Source organism: Peromyscus eremicus, chromosome 9, assembly GCF_949786415.1.
Source record: "Peromyscus eremicus chromosome 9, PerEre_H2_v1, whole genome shotgun sequence".
Lineage (NCBI taxonomy): Eukaryota > Metazoa > Chordata > Mammalia > Rodentia > Cricetidae > Peromyscus > Peromyscus eremicus.
This window is the reverse complement of record NC_081425.1, coordinates 77,493,573-77,509,638: the sequence shown is the minus strand read 5'-3', so window position 1 is coordinate 77,509,638 and position 16,066 is coordinate 77,493,573. Positions and strand designations below refer to the sequence as shown.

At 45.9% G+C, this 16,066-nt stretch overlaps 2 protein-coding genes and 1 long non-coding RNA gene across 8 annotated transcripts in view; 2 read left to right on the top strand and 1 right to left on the bottom strand.

Moving 5' to 3' along the window:
* The window catches only part of Cfap70 (cilia and flagella associated protein 70), a 73,466-nt gene extending 60,594 nt beyond the window's left edge, over positions 1-12,872 (top strand). For 2 of the 6 annotated variants that reach the window (XM_059273793.1, XM_059273794.1), the window contains exons 21-28: positions 692-760; positions 1,267-1,425; positions 2,484-2,605; positions 4,678-4,830; positions 5,897-6,058; positions 12,066-12,167; positions 12,388-12,435; positions 12,648-12,872. In XM_059273793.1, coding sequence (XP_059129776.1) covers positions 692-760; positions 1,267-1,425; positions 2,484-2,605; positions 4,678-4,830; positions 5,897-6,058; positions 12,066-12,167; positions 12,388-12,435; positions 12,648-12,728 — 896 coding nt within the window. In that variant the 3' untranslated portion in view covers positions 12,729-12,872. The other 4 variants (XM_059273798.1, XM_059273795.1, XM_059273796.1 and 1 more) reach the window with 4 other exon arrangements.
* LOC131919536 (uncharacterized) lies at positions 5,809-13,890 on the bottom strand. The gene is made up of 3 exons (XR_009381280.1): positions 13,757-13,890; positions 13,484-13,637; positions 5,809-6,043 (listed from the first exon to the last, which is right to left on the bottom strand). It is a non-coding gene; the product is annotated as an uncharacterized LOC131919536 (long non-coding RNA).
* Mrps16 (mitochondrial ribosomal protein S16) lies at positions 13,841-15,557 on the top strand. Its single transcript, XM_059273800.1, has 3 exons — positions 13,841-14,011; positions 14,685-14,945; positions 15,325-15,557. Exons 1-3 carry the CDS (start codon positions 13,999-14,001, stop codon positions 15,456-15,458), a joined length of 408 nt encoding a protein of 135 aa, XP_059129783.1. The 5' UTR covers positions 13,841-13,998; the 3' UTR covers positions 15,459-15,557.
* Positions 15,558-16,066: the final 509 nt, after the last annotated feature.

The window sequence follows — 16,066 nt, the reverse complement described above, 5'->3', positions numbered from 1 at the left end:
AAAAAACAACCAACCAAACAAACAAACACACACATATATAACTGATATCATCCACCAATCAACAGAGTTTCATCTTCTCCCTCCCAATGCTCATGTCACAATATCTTTTTTAAATGTTTTGCTTTATTTTTAATTGTATGTGTGCATGTGTGTCTGGTCAGCAGTTCATGCACGTGAGTGCAGGAACTTGTGGAGGCATGCAAGCCCCTGGAGCAGGAGTTCTAGGCTGCTGGGAGCCACCTGATGTGGGTGCTGGGAGCCAAGCTCAGGCCACCTCTCCATCCCCCACATTATCTTTTTTTTTTTTTTTTTTTTTTTTTTTTTTTTTTTTTAAGATTTATTTATTTATTATGTATACAGCATGTGTGCCTGCAGGCCAGAAGAGGGCACCAGATCTCGTTACAGATGGTTGTGAGCCACCATGTGGTTGCTGGGAATTGAACTCAGGACCTCTGGAAGAGCAATCAGTGCTCTTAACCTCTGAGCCATCTCTCCAGCCCCCCACATTATCTTTTTATTTCCTCCAATATTGTCACAATTTTCCCTTTTCTCTCTAAATATTCATCTTTCATTACATTGTGATTTCTGGTGTAATTTCTCAGCTTTCATCTCTTAATGTGTCTGAAGTTACTGGTTTTGTTATTTCCCTCTGAAACATTACCAAGAGTTTCTTGTTATTGTTGCTATTCAGGGATCAGACCCAGGAGCTCCCACCTGCTGACTCCTCATCTCACCACGGAGCTGCACCCCACGCCCCAAGGTTCTTGGCTGTTTTACTTGTTATTGTTTGTATCCTCGTCTTTGCGTTCCTCTGATGTGGTCTCTTTTGTCCCCTCTCTTCAAAGTTGGAAGTATTTTGGGGGGGCATGTTTCCTTCTCCCACCTTTACTCTCTGGGTTCATGTCTTCCCAGATCTTACACATTCAGTTCATTGTCTGCTTCTGTACATTGTTCTTCTCCACTCACCTCCTGCTGAGCACTGACAGAAGAGGCCTGCCCCTTGAGGGCCTCACTGTTGTCTGTGCTGAACCTTTTTTCTCCTGGGAGTTCTTGAGGTTGTGGACCTAGCAAGTGATTTCTGTGACTGTGCTGTGTGACATCACCATGCCTGGGACTGAGGGTACTGGGTCAAAGAGGTGGGAAGTGTTTATAGTCTCTGTTCATGATGCTCACACTCTGGCTGTTGATTGTTTGCACACATTCTCTCCTATAACCTTTCACTGCAGAAAGAGGAAGTTCCTTTTCATCAAAATCTGCTCTGTTTAGGACCAAGCACTGTGTTGTCCAGTCTAGACGAGTTTGTTGAAGAATCGTCTAAGGCACAGTCTGAGTTACAAGAACCAATAATGACTTTACAACCTCTGGAGCCTTCTCTTGGCCAGAAATCATCCAATGCACTCTTGAAAGAGCTAACGTTGAAAAAGGGTAAGTAGGGGTTGGGATTTCCCCTGGAAAGAGGGATGTAAAAGGACGAGCGCAAAGACTCCTTAGGAGTATGGTTGTGGGGACCCTGATGTGTTTGAAGTTAGTTATACTGACCACACTTCTTCACATTAGTCTGGGATCTGAAATCCAAGCTCTGTGCTGGGATTGCTTTGATAAGTATGGATTTGAATTTTGTTCACACAACTATCTAACAGAACTGTGATTTTCCCATGAGTCTTCATTTTCAGAATATCTGTAAGTTGTGTTTCAACCTCCAAGGAGGTCTGAATACTTCTTGAAATTAATTGGTTAATTGTGTGCATGTGTATGTGAGTGTGTGTGTGTGTGTGTGTGTGTGTGTGTGTGTGCTGCACATGTGCACTCGCATGTGCGTGTGGAAGCCAGAGGCCAGCACCAGGTGTTTTAGTCACCATCCACCTTGTGTTCTGAGACAGGGTCTCACTGTTTCAGCTGCCCTGGCTGGCCAGTGAGTGCAGGGATCTGCTTGGTTTTGTGTTGCCTGTGGTGGGATTCCAGTGAAACGCCTGCACCTGGCTTTTTCCATGGGTGATGGAGGTCAGAACTCAGGCCTTTACTGACTGAGGCATCTCCCCTTTTAAATGGTTCCCAAAGCCCTTTTGTTCGGTTGTGGGTTGTGACTTGCCTTTAGAACCACTTGGACATTGACCGTGCGGCACTTGGAGTCTGCTTTCTGCATCATAGCCAGAAAGAGTCTATTGTTTCCCAGACTCTGGTCTTTATTCCATCTGAGATCAGAATATTATTCTCAAGCCGGGCAGTGATGGCGCACGCCTTTAATCCCAGCACTCGGGAGGCAGAGGCAGGCGGATCTCTGTGAGTTCGAGGCCAGCCTGGGCTACAGAGTGAGTTCCAGGAAAGGCGCAAAGCTACACAGAGAAACCCTGTCTCAAAAAACCAAAAAAATAAAAAATAAAATTAAAAGAAAAGAATATTATTCTCTGTACCTTATTAATATGTCTGAGCTTCTGGCATTTCCTATTTGCATCTGTTCTTCTATCCTGTTCATCTATTTTCAGAAACATCAAAATGTCAAGACTCATCAGCCTTTTTACATTCTACCCCTCATACTATTCCCCAAGCTCCCACCACAATCTTCATGGAGACCATTCGCTTCTTGATGAAGGTCAACGCTGTGCAGGTCAGAATGTTTGGGAATGAGTACATAGATGGAGGGTTTTAGTGAGCTGTGTAGTCTATCCATAGCAGTGTCTTGCAAGCTTAAATATGTGGGAAGCAGAAGCCAAACACACTTTTTTGGGCTGGGGACTGAGCCTGGAGCCTCCTACACATTCCACCACTGAGCTGTACTGCTAATTCCTTAAATGTACTTTTAAGGGCATTTCTTAGCCAAATGTAAGGCATGTTCAAACACCAATCACTCTCTGCAGATGCTATCAGCAACCCTCACTGAGAAGTCTGTTCCCCGCAGAATGCCAACAGAACAAAGTCAGATCTAAGTCTGACTGTAGCCTGACCTCTTTCTTTAAAATAGTTTACGTTTACTTATGAAGAGATCATGCACGTGGAGGTCAGAGGGCAGTTTGCATAAGCCAGTCTTCTCCTCTCACCGTGTGAGTTCTGGGGATCGAACCCAGCTATTTTGGCTCGACAACAAGCACCTTTACCCACTGAGCATTCTTGTCAGCCCTTGAGCTTTTTTCTTTTCGGAACTTAGAAGTGTTAGAGGTTCATAGGCACCTGATTATACCTCTTTTACCATCCATGTCCTGAAAACAGATACACAGGGCTATGTGAGAAAGGGGTAGAAATATTCAATTATTTTAATGATTAAAACTAGGTTATAGGTTTGGCAAGATGGCTTAGTGGGTAAAGGGGCTTGCCACCAAGTCTGAGGACTTGAGTTGGATCCTTGGAACCACATGATGGAAGAAGAGAGCCAACTCCTGTGTAAGTTCTCCCTCACCTCCACATGCACAACGTAGTATGCATGCAGCCCTGCCCCTCACCCTACAGCCATACATACACATACATTTTTTCCAAATGTACTCACCCACATAGTCACAGGCAGAGCAGCTGGGGATGCAGCCTTCTTCCCAAAGAAGAAGTCTATTCAATAAGCACATGCTCACACGAGGGGGACTCATGAGCAAGTAGTGGGAGGGAGTGTGTAGTGGGAGGGAGTGTGAAGTGGGAGGGAGTGTGAAGTGGGAGGGAGTGTGAAGTGGGAGGGAGTGTGAAGTGGGAGGGAGTGTGAAGTGGGAGGGGGTGTGAAGTGGGAGGGGGTGTGAAGTGGGAGGGGGTGTGAAGTGGGAGGGAGTGTGAAGTGGGAGGGGGTGTGAAGTGGGAGGGGGTGTGAGATACAGGCCCGGGTGGAGTTGACCCGGATCCTGAAAGCACTTGCTTCACTTGAGGGCAGCAACCTCAAGAAAGGGCAGGAATTAGGAACTGGATGGGACTGGACCACATTAAACAAGAACCCTTCCCACACAGGAACGCTTCCCAGCGGGAACAGGCTCTCCCCTCAATGAATAAATCCTGTCTACTTGGGTCAGAGCACCAGGGGGCAGGCAGAGCTAATGGGCTTCGGTATCAAAGGCTAAAACGGCTAAGAATGGACTGCAAAGGCTGAGAAGGGTCCACTTCTGCTTTGCAAGCACATCTGACTGCACCAAATTTGCAGGTCGTTTAAATTGAGGGGAAGGGGAAAAGAGCCTCAACTGCACTGGGAAGCGTAAATGTTTAGTGGTATGGCAAAACCAGGTATTTATGTTTGTGCAATTCCAAGTCTTAGCATTTCAGAAAGGTGGGTTTTGCCTCATTATGAGTTTCCTTACAATGTCAACAGTTTGAAAATGTTACTTCCTGTAAGTGGATGGCTGCTGAAGTGCCTTTGCCTGTATCTAATAAAGACAGTCTAACTCTCAGTCCGATGGCCACCGGGGCCAGCACCGTGCAGTGCTGTGGGGTGTTCACTTGGAAATGTTGATATTCGCTGGCCAAAGAGCTGTTACTAGAACATGAAGTAGAGTGTGAGGTTTGCCCGGAAGTACTGAGTGTGAGATTTGCCCAGAAGTACTGAGTGTGAGATTTGCCCGTCCCTTTGCCACTGACAGTCATTTTACACCATGAGACGCCCCTCACTGTTGCCCCTCACTGTTGACCACTGCCAGACTCCCTCTACCCTGTAAAGCTGTGCAGCTAACACACAGCAGTCGTTTTTATGTTCTTTATCATTGGGTTTCCTTGCAGTTTGTGCACAGAGTGCTGGCACACGAGCTGCTGTGCCCTCAAGGAGGACCCAGTTGTGAATATTATTTGGTTCTGGCCCAGACACACCTTCTCAAGAAGGACTTTGCCAAGACCGAGGAGTACCTTCAACAAGCAGCTCAGATGGACTATCTGGTAAAGCCTCTTGAGTGGGAGAAGGAAGGGGTGGGCAGCTGTTGGTAAAGAGAGATAAAAGCAGGGCACCATAGTGTGTGTCTCAGCTGCTTGGGGGCTTGAGCCCAGGAGTTTGAAGTGGGCACAGGCAGCATGATGGGACTCTGTCTCAAAATAAATAAACAATGTATCGGTGCCATATCACAGGGAGATTTCTGGTGTGTGTGTGTGTGTGTGTGTGTGTGTGTGTGTGTGTGTGTATGTGTAAAGGGGTAACATTTACACTTGGATTTGTCTTTCTTAAGTAATCATGAGTTTTAAAAAGGGTAAAGAGAATAGATAAGATGGATATTTAGCAGAAGTTGCTCGTTATTTCAAGTTTCCAGACTTCCCTTCGCTCCTAATAGCATTATCCTGATTACAGTAGAATGTTTGTCTTAATAGTCACCCCTGAAGACAAAATGGCTTTGAAGAAACAAAAAAATGAGAACAGACCTAGGAAAATACCGCCTAGTGTGAGGAAAACAGCTCTTTCTGCATGCTCTTAGAAAAAAGAAAAGAACTGCTGAGGGACCTGTGTGGTGGGGGCCTGTGCCTTTATTCCCAGCACAGCAGAGGCAGGCAGATCTTTGTGAGTTCAAGGCCAGCCTGGTCTATAGTGTGAGTTCAGAGTTCCAGGACAGCCAGGGCTACACAGAGAAACCCTGACTTAAAAAACAAAAAACAAAACAAAAAATAATTGCTGAAGGATGATTGGAAAGCTAGTCGGTGGTGGTGCATGACTTTAATCCCAGCACTAGGGAGGCAAAGGCAGGCAGATCTCTGTAAGTTTGAGTCCAGTCTGGTCTACAGAGTGAGTTCTAAGACAGTCAGAGCTACAGAGAGAAACTCTGTCTCAAAAACAAAACAAAACAAAAAACAAAACCAAAACAAAACAAAAAACAAAAAACAAAAACCCCAAAACCAAAACCCAACCAAGAAATAAACAAAAGAGAGAAGTGTACTGATTTAAATTTAAATGTTAAACAAAACTCATTAGAGACTTAAATACCACATCACTCTGCATTTTCCTTGTCTGCTTCCTCAGAACCCTAATGTCTGGGGTGTGAAGGGCCATCTCTATTTTCTGAGTGGAAATCACGCTGAGGCCAAGGCATGCTATGAGCGAACCATTAGTTTCGTAGTTGATGCTTCTGAGATGCACTTCATCTTCCTCCGACTGGGACACATCTACCTGGAAGAGAAAGAGGTAAGGGGAGAGAGGGTCGGTACCGTGGATCTGCTAGCCGCTGTGGAGAAATGTAGCTCAGCACTGCCACCTAGAGGAACCCGAAGTGCCCACCTCTGCCCTCCCACACAGTCATTGCCCTCCATTCCCACTCGCTTTTTAGGGACCTTCACTTGAGGTAAAACCACACTGCAGAAAAGACCTCAGGACAGGCCAGAATGAAGCCAAGTTGGGGAATTTACTAAGTAAAGACACAGAATAGCACAGCCTTTAGCTAAACATGAGTAGGGGAGGGGAGAGAAAAACTGACTTAAGAGCAATACACATCCAAAATGGATGTGGGCTTCTCATTCTGGATGTCTTCACAATACCCATATGTATGATTCTGAGCTGTAATTTAAAAGGAGCTTTAAAGATTAAGCAAGTTTTTAAAAATCGTAAGTGTAAAAATTGTGGGTTGTGGGGCTGGAGAGATGGCTCAGTGGTTAAGTGGTTAGCGCATGGCACACACTCATCCACTCATATGTGCATAACCTCTTGCAGAGGAACCCGGCTTGGTTCCCAGCACCCACATAACAGCTCACAACCATCTACCAGGAGATGTGACATGTCTGATTTCCATGGGCTCCTGCACACATGTGGTGCACAGACACACGCAGGCACACACACATGCACATACAATTAAGTTTTTTTTTTTTTTTTTTTTTTTTTTTTTTTTTTTGCTTTTTCGAGACAGGTTTCTCTGTGTAGCTTTGCGCCTTTCCTGGATCTCGCTCTGTAGACCAGGCTGGCCTCGAACTCACAAAGATCCGCCTGCCTCTGCCTCCCGAGTGCTGGGATTAAAGGCGTGCGCCACCACCGCCCGGCACAATTAAGTATTTTTAAAATATGAGCTGGCTTATGAAACTTAAAGAATTTCCTTTTGGGGCTTGAGAGAAGGCTCAGCAGTTGAGAGTTTATACTACTCTCGCAAGGACCCAGGTTCAGTTCCCAGACCCACATCAGGCAGCTCACAACCTCCTGTAACCCCAACTCCAGGGGATCTGAGTCCCTCTTGAGGCATCCCCGGGTACCAGCACACACATGATGTGTACTCATACATGTAAATAAACATTTTAAAAGAAATCTTTAAAGAACTTCCTTTTTCAGTCTGCAAAGATGGTTCAGTGGTTATGAGTGCATTCCTAGTGCCCACATCAGGCAGCTCAAAACCTGCCTGTAACTCTAGTTCCAGGGGATCTGACATCTTTAGCCTGCGCAGGCCGCAACTCATATGCACATACTCACACATAACGTGATTAAAAATGAGATCAATCCCCCCCCCCCCCCAGCCAGGGTTTCTCTGTGTAGCTTTGCGCCTTTCCTGGAACTCACTCTGTAGCCCGGGTTGGCCTCGAACTCAGAGAGATCCACCTGCCTCTTCTTTCCGAATGCTGGGATTAAAGGCGTGCACCACTACCGCCTGGCTGAGATAAATCTTCTTTTAAAATGGATTTTCTTTAATACATGAAATTGACAAGGTTTCACAAGAAACATTTTTTAGGTTTTGGGCTTAGGACCCTCTGGTCCTAAGAAACATGGTCCATTGTTTTTTTGTTTTTGTTTTTTCAAGACAAAGTTTCTCTGTGAAACAGTCCTGGCTGTCCTGGAACTCACTCTGTAGGCCAGGCTGGCCTCGAACTCACAGAGATCCACCTGCCTCTGCCTCCCGGGTGCTGGCATTAAAGGCGTGCGCCACCACTGCCGGCTATGGTCCATTGTTTTAGGCATCTTTGTCGTTAGGGAGAGCAGCTCTATCTCTGCAGGTGATTTCCATTTCAGCAGCTTTGTGGAAAACTCTGACTTCCAGACAGGTTCTAGAACAGGGAAGTTTCTTTCCTTCCCATGTCTCCTTGATTTTTCCTATTCTCCTATCCTGCTTCACAGCCATCCTAAAAAGAGTCACATGATCATGACACCTTTATACCAAAGGTAAAGGGATTTGCTCAGCATTAGCTACCTAGTAACTAGTGTAGAAATGAGAGTCTGGTATTTTCCACTGTGCTATTAAAAATATTATGAACTTAATGAATGTTATTTTAACTAAATATTGTATTAATACTAATAGGAATTTTACTTGAGGAATAGAAAAATTCTTAGCTTGACTTAACTAACAAAAAACATGTCCCGGGACTCAAAAGGATGTCTCCAAACTTCGTTCCCAATACAGAGGATTAGATCTAATCTAGCTTAGGCCAGTGCCCATCCTCTTGGGCACTCTAACCTGACCCTTTAGCTGTCCTCTGGGGTCTTTTAGGAATTACCCCAAGGGCCTTTGCAATGGGGCCGGGCGGGGCGAGGTTTGCTATTGTAGAAAACTTCAAATACATGCAAAGTAAACAGGATAGGAGAAGCCACCAGGACCCACATGACAGTTGTCACCATTCTGTCACAGGTGTTTGACTCCCTGATTGTTTTGTCTTCATTCCTTTCCCTTCTTCACCCGTAAATATCAGTTTTTATTTAATATTAACCAACGGAACATGAAGTTACAATGCTCGATAATGTACAGGGGAAGGCTGAGCCAGGGCTGAGGGAAGTAAATCCCAGGAAGTATCTCAGCCCTGCTGCAGGGAAGTAAATAAGGAGACGCTCTGCAAGCTGCATCTTCAAGGCACTACTGACCTCAGGGTTACTAGGCAACCAGTTCCTAGGCTAAGTGCTCAAGGTCAGCTGTAGATACAAGGCAAGAAATAAGCCGCTGAGTCCTACCTACTTCTTTTAGAAGTTTCATTTTGGAAACGGTGTCTTGCCGAGTGTGGCAGTGTGTGCCTATGGTCCCAGAACTCAGGGGCTTAGGTCACAGGATTGCTTGAACACAGAACTTTGAAGTCAACCTGGGGAAAATACCAAGGTCTTGTCGCAAAACAAACAACAAAAAAGAGACAGTGGGCTAGGGATATAGTGAAGTTGGTTAAGTGCATGTCTGTCATGAATGTGGCCTTGGGATCGATCCCTGGCACCACATAAAGCTAGGTATGGAGGCACATCCCTGTAATTCCAGGTTTCAGGAGGTAGAGGTTGGAGAATCAGCTATTGAAGGACATCCTGGGCTACGCACGCAGCAAGCTAGAGGCCAGTCTGGGCTATATGAGATCCTGTCTCATCCTCACCCACACAAAAAAAAAAAAAAAAAAAAAAAAATGGCATTATGTTACAAAACTGTCCTTGTACTTCTGGCCTCAAATTATCCCCTTCTCTCAGCTCTTAGAAGCTGAGTAGCTGGAATTCTGTGGCACCTTTAGACTTTTCTGACAGGAGAACAGGTTCTCAGAGGGACCAGAGGCTCAGTGTCTGTCATCCCACCACACGATGCCACTTCTAGCTGAAAAGAAGTAGTCCATGAAGTCTAGACAGAATTCCCATAACTACTGTTCTTGCCCAGAATGTCCAGTGTAAGTCCCGCCCTCATCTTTGGATCTGCTCCAAGGTAAAAAAACCCACCCTTTCATATTGGCTTCCTCATCTCTTCCCTGTCCTCTTGCTCTTTTAAAGTATCCGTGAAAATATAATCCAAGGACTCACTCAATTCCAGATTATTCTGGAGCAAAACTGTCAAGAAGCTCATGGTTACCTTAGCAACATGGTGTTTGATGCTTAATGGAACTTTCTTTTGACAGTATGAAAAGGCAAAGAGTACCTACATGCAAGTCTGTAAGAGATCGCCTTCATGCCTGACCTGGCTAGGACTAGGAATTGCCTGTTACCGGGTAAGAGAACAGAGGTCAGATACCAGGCCCTGATTCCTTGGTCCTCCAAGTATATTGTGGGAGTCTGTGATGATGGTGGGATGGCAGTCTGCTCTAATATATATATAAAAAATAACTGTTCGTCAAGTTGTTCATGAGGCCAGGCCATGGTGGCGCACGCCTTTAATCCCAGCACTCTGGAGGCAGAGGCAGGTGGATCTCTGTGAGTTCAGGACAACCTGGTCTACAAAGCCCAGGACAGCCAAGACTGTTACACAGGGAAATCTTTCTCAAAACAACAACAACAAAACAAAAAAGAGCACTAGCTGCTTTTCCAGAGGATCCTGGTTCAATTCCTACCACCCACATGGCAGCTCAACTGTCTGTAACTACAGGTCCAGGGACCTAACACCCTTACACGGACATGAATGCAGACAGAACACATAAAATAAAAATAAACTAAACAAAAAAAAAAAAGAAAAAAAAAGACTTAGGAAAACCTAGCATGAGAAATCTGAGACGTAAACAGACAGAAATGAGCTCCCGGGGCCACACAACCAGCTATGGTGCCAATGATTTTCTTTTAGCTTTTTGTCATGGCCCGTTTAAAATACCCTTAGTCGTAAAGAGCAGAAAACACCTCCACTTCACCCTGCTTTGGCAGCCATTAACTTTAGGCCCCCACTGTCTTCATCTGTGCTTCGACATTTCCCTCTGGAGTCTTTTAAGCAACTGTTAGACATGGGACGACTCATCTGCTAATCTATGAACGTGGTCAGGCCTGAATCTAATTCCTGTCTTGCCCAATGCCAGGGAGGGGATTCTCAGGTACCTAGGGTAGTCTCACTCATTTTGTAGCCGAAGATGACCTTAATCTTAATCCTCATCTTTCTCCCGTCCCTACCCACTGCTGGGATTACAGACTGACACTTTCCACCAAGGCTGTGAGGTTGTTGATGTCTATCATGTTCACAGAGTCCCTACCTGAGGCTGGTGACAGAACCTTTGATCCCATCATTCAGGAGGTAGAAGCAGAGGCAGGTGCTTCTCTATGAGGTCAAGACCAGCCTAATCTACATAGCAAGTTCCATGCCAGCTAGTGCTACAGAGAGACCTTGTCTCAAAAAAAAAAAAAAAAAAAAAAGATTGTTTTGTGTGCATGATGTACTCAGTCACACCCCATACTTTTGTAGTTAGTCCTTTTATCTCTCTTGACCTTGTGCATCTAAGGAACGCCTTCTTACCCTTCATGGTCCATTGTCATGACATTTCTTCTCTGAGGCTATCCTTCAGTGTCAGGGTAGATCTGGTAATGTTTTTCTTTGTCTCACCTCTAGATCATGAGTGTGCTTTTACTATAGAAATATTTATTTTGTAATGGAACTCTTTGTGTATTGGATTTTTCATTATGTTTTTATTTTTATTTATTTATTTTTTTTACATATCTACCAGTGAGGTCTCTGAGAGTAAGGGGCTGTATATGTACAAACATATTTTTACTCTCAGCATTAAGTATATTGGTGAGCACAGAACACATCATCAGAAAATGTAGACTGACTGAATAATAAATGTCTGAAAGATCTGAAGTATGGGTCAAAATGTGGGCATGGTTGAAAGGCTTCTCTTCTTCTTTTCTTGGGCTTAGAAACTCTCTGTTCTTTGTTGCTGTTTGTTTGTTTTGGTTTTTAAGACAGGGTTCCTCTGTGTAGTCCTGGCTGTCCTGGAACTCGTTTTTTAGACCAGGCTGGCCTCAAACTCATAGACATCTGCCTGCTTCTGCCTCCTGAGTGTACCTCCACTGCTTGTCTCACTATTCTTTCAAAACAGGAAAAAAAAATCTAGGCCTGGTGGTTCATGCCTATAATTCCAATGCCTGGTCGGGTGAGGTAGGGTGGTTTCAATTTCAAGACCAGTCTGCCCTACATAATGAGTTTCAAGCCAGTCCTGTGAGTTTCATTACACAGGAAGACCCAGTCTCTAAATAATTTAAAAACACACACACACATATATCCACCCACAAATTATATATATAATATATATATATATATATATACATATATATATATACCCACAAATAATATCTACTAATAGTTACATAATTATATAAGAACACATAAAATATATGCTGCCTGTGACTCTGGAAACACTGATGGATTTTGAGGTTTTGTCTGGAAGAGCACTGGTACAGGTCTTGGACATCTACTGGTTGGATAGTGATCTCACCTAAGCTGACTCCAGTTGGCTTAAGTGAAGAGCACTCTGGACTGTGTCCCTCTCTCTCCCCGTCTCCTCCTCCCAAGCTGGAGGAACTCACCGAGGCCGAGGACGCTCTCTCTGAAGCCAATGCACTGAATAACTACAACGCTGAAGTGTGGGCCTACCTGGCTCTGGTCTGCCTGAAAGTGAGTGTTTCTTGTTGTCCCTTTACAAAACCCGTCCAGGGAACAGGCGAGGGCTAAGAAAAAAAAAAACACACCAGAACCGAAGTTTGATGAGCTCTGGATTTGGTCATTGTACTGATGACAAACTGTCAGTCTTGGGCAGTCCCTCCCTGAAATGAATGTGCTTCCTAATCATTTAGTCACATGATCTGGGAAAGACCAGCTGTGCTTTCGGTTTCAGGTTGGACGACAACTGGAAGCTGAGCAGGCCTACAAGTACACGATAAAGGTATGAGGTGGTCGTCACCGAGAATCAGACCGCGAGAGCTCACACACCCATGGAAACAATACAGCAGTCTATGTCTTTAAGGGAGCTCCCTTGGTGTTGAGAATACAGGAAAAGCCCATTCCATCCCCATATATTTAGAGCCTCATAAATCAGGACTCTTCAATGCTCCATGGTGTGTTGAGTTACCTGTTCTTCCTGCCCTGTTTCTGCAGCTGAAACTAAAAGACGAAGCCCTGCTTGCAGAAATACACACCGTCCAGGAAATGGTTGGCTTTGGAGATCCATCTTTCTGACATCCTTACAAGTGGATATTCAATGTGGGACCCTAAGCATCTCATCTTTCCTTCCCAAATTGTCACCAGATGAAACCTGACCTCCTCCCCATTAGCTATTAAATGTAAATCAGATCACAATAAAAAAAGAACCCTCAACATTTATCAGCGTGTTCCTGGAGTCTTATGTAGCACATTGTACTTTATATGCTCTTATATAATTATGTAACTAATTAATAGGCATTTTTGTGGGTAGCTATATGGCATAATGGTGTAACTATTGCAGTTTCTGATGAAAGTTTATCGTCAATTGCCAAAGTTCTTGACCAGCTTCAGTTACGGGGGCTTGGGAATTAAGGCATCATCTTCAAGGGTGGGCTTAGAATACTGCCATGCTGTGTCACTGGGTAAGAGCAGAAGATATCCTGGAGGCTATCTTTTGGGAGAGCTAAAAGAAGTCTTTGCTAAGACAAACGTACTAATTTCTTTAAATCAGCGGTATATTCAAGGATCTAAATCAGGAGAGCGGCTTTTATACACCATTGTGATCAGAGATGCAAAATTCACTAGTGAAGCCGTAATTCTAGGTCTTGAAAGGACAAAGAACTCATACCCTTAACTTCTTGGAACATGTTGTATAAGGCGGAAATAAAAGCCCCCTCCCCTCCATTTTTCAATGGAGCGATTTTTTCTGAGGATGGGAGAATACAAGGGAAAGTGAGAGTCATATTAATAAACAGATAATAAATTATTTTTAAATGCTGCTCCTCGCTCACTCCTTTATGAAGTCTTCCCGAGGTAAAGGGAAGGCAGCTTCGTCCCCTGCTGTGTCCGGACCCGCCCATGCTCTCCGGTGCGACCCCCTGCCCGCCAGGCTGATATCCGGGGCTCCAAGGTCAGCGCTTGCCGCCCTAAGCGGGGTGGGAATCGCTGCAGACAGAAGCGTTTGCTAAGCACCCCTGTAGACGGGACGGGAGTCTCGCAATACTCCCCACCACTACCGCGAATCAATCCAAACACAGCCAGCGGCCCCACGCCTACAGACACACCTCTTCCGCATCTTTTAAGACAGTCAGGGTCGCCTTGTTGCCTTCCGGTAGACCTAGAAAGAGAGAGCGGAAGAGGCGGGGCGAGCAGCCAGCCGCTTCCGCAGAGGGCTTTCCGGATCTTGAGCGGTGCGGGCGTCGGGGCGTGTGCCTCTGCGGCCGCCTGGGGGCGCTCCTCCAGGCCTCAGGCTCTGCGGAGCTGGTCTGTGCAGGGGGACCGCCAAAGGGTCGCTCGTCGCTGCACCATGGTCCACCTTAGTGAGTGTGCGGGGCTTCGGGGCGGGTGCGGGGAGCGCTGAGCCGGGCTAGGAACGGCCGCACTGCCTCAGATGGACTCTCCTCTCAGCCCGCTTTGTTTTCAGACAGGGTCTCACTGTGTGACACTGGCTGGCCTAGAACGCACAATGTAAAGCCGGGCTGGCTTCGAACTTAGACAGCAAACTCATAGTTTGCCTCTGCCTCCCAAACGTGCAGTGATCAAAGGCGTGCTTCACCACGCCCGGCCTCTTTTCTCAGTTTTTACCATAAAATCCTCGTAGAAATCGTTTCGCAGATGAGGTAGCCTAAGGGTACGACAAGGTCACAACCTAGCAAGTGGCAGGTCCGTGTTGCACGTGTTTGGGGAGAAGGAGGTGTGTCCGGGATGGGGTGGTTAAGGGGCGAAGTTTCACAGATAAGTTAGTACCTAAGCCGCGTGGAACAGATTGGAATTGAGAACACAGCAGTAGAAGGAGGAGTTGTTTTTGTTTTTTTTTTGTTTTGTTTTTAATTTTCCGGAGCTGAGGACCCAACCCAGGGCCTTGTGCTTGCTACGCAAGCGCTCTACCACTGAGCTAAATCCCCAACCCTAGAAGGAGGAATTGTACCTTTACCTTATATGACCTATTTTGTGCCTTCTGTTTTTGCGTCCTAACCAGTTATTTCTCTACAGCAACCTTCCTCTGCAAAGCGTACCATGGGGGCCACCTAACCATCCGCCTTGCTTTGGGTGGCTGCACCAACCGGCCCTTTTACCGCATTGTGGCAGCTCACAACAAGTGTCCCAGGGACGGCCGCTTCGTGGAGCAGTTGGGCTCCTACGATCCACTGCCCAACAGTAACGGAGAAAAACTGGTTGCCCTCAATCTGGACCGGATCCGGCATTGGATTGGCTGTGGGGCTCAGCTCTCTAAACCTATGGAGAAACTTCTGGGTAAACCATCTCTGAGCTTAGATAATTTAAGAGATTTTATACTGGGGTCAGCTCTAGGATAATGGACAAGACGAATGATTTTTCATTCCATGGAAGCTGCTCTGGACAGGAGGGGAAGGTGTAGTGATGTAATTGCCATTTTTTTTAAAATCTGGAGGCCCCCTTTGTGGACTCCTTTAGAAGACTTCGAGTGACTGGGATTTTGTGAGGGGAAAAAAAAATGGAACTATTGTGTCTTTTTTTTAAAGCAAGAACAGTGTTGGGAAGTAGACCTCGAGCTTGGCCTGGTTCTTGCCTGTGCTGTGGATCAGGTGTTGTATCTCAGTTCTGGGAAGCCTTGGCATGTGCAGTATTACAATGAAAATCCTGTTGTTTTTAGGTCTTTCTGGCTTTTACCCTCTGCACCCAATGATGATCACAAATGCTGAGAGACTTCGGAGGAAGAGAGCTCGCGAAGTTCTCTTAGCGTCCCAGAAAACAGAACCGGAGCCTGGAGAAAGAGAAGCAAGCTGACGTCAGTGCACACAGTTGTGGCTGCAAGGCCAAGGGCCTTCACAACTCTTGCGTAGAACTTTTTGTTGGGTTTAAGGATCAATAAATGGAGTTTTCCAAGTCCCAGTCTTCCAGCATAGCTTGAGCAGGGGTCAGACAGATTTGTTGTCTGCCGTTAGAGCTGGGTGTGGATACCTGCTAGGCTTCCTGCCTTACCTTGTGATTCAGTGGGTACAGGGAGGTTTGGCCTTCGGGATAGGCCCTGATCACATGGGCAACTTGACAGTCTGCTGCCTTTCAGTACTTCCCTGCTTCAGAGCCCTCAACCAGATGTGCTTGGCTCATTCAGATGCTTTCTTTAAGGTGGTGGCGGCACGCCTTTAATCCCAGCACTCGGGAGGCAGAGGCAGGCGGATCTTTGTGAGTTCCAGGCCAGCCTGGTCTACAGAGCGAGATCCAGGACAGGCTCCAAAGCCACACAGAGAAACTCTGTCTCGAAAAACAAAAACAAACAAAAGACAGGGCCTTGCTCTGCAGCCCTGGCTGGCGTGGAGCTTGTTATTGCAATAGCAGTATCCTGTATGTGATCTGTAGACCAGCCATCCTCTTGATCCTCTCTCCTGAGTGCT

Bases quoted from the DNA above. Each gene is read 5' to 3' on its own strand.
- Mrps16 (XM_059273800.1), top strand. The intron at 14,946-15,324 runs GTAAACCATCTC...TGTTGTTTTTAG, and splicing joins ACCTATGGAGAAACTTCTGG to GTCTTTCTGGCTTTTACCCT.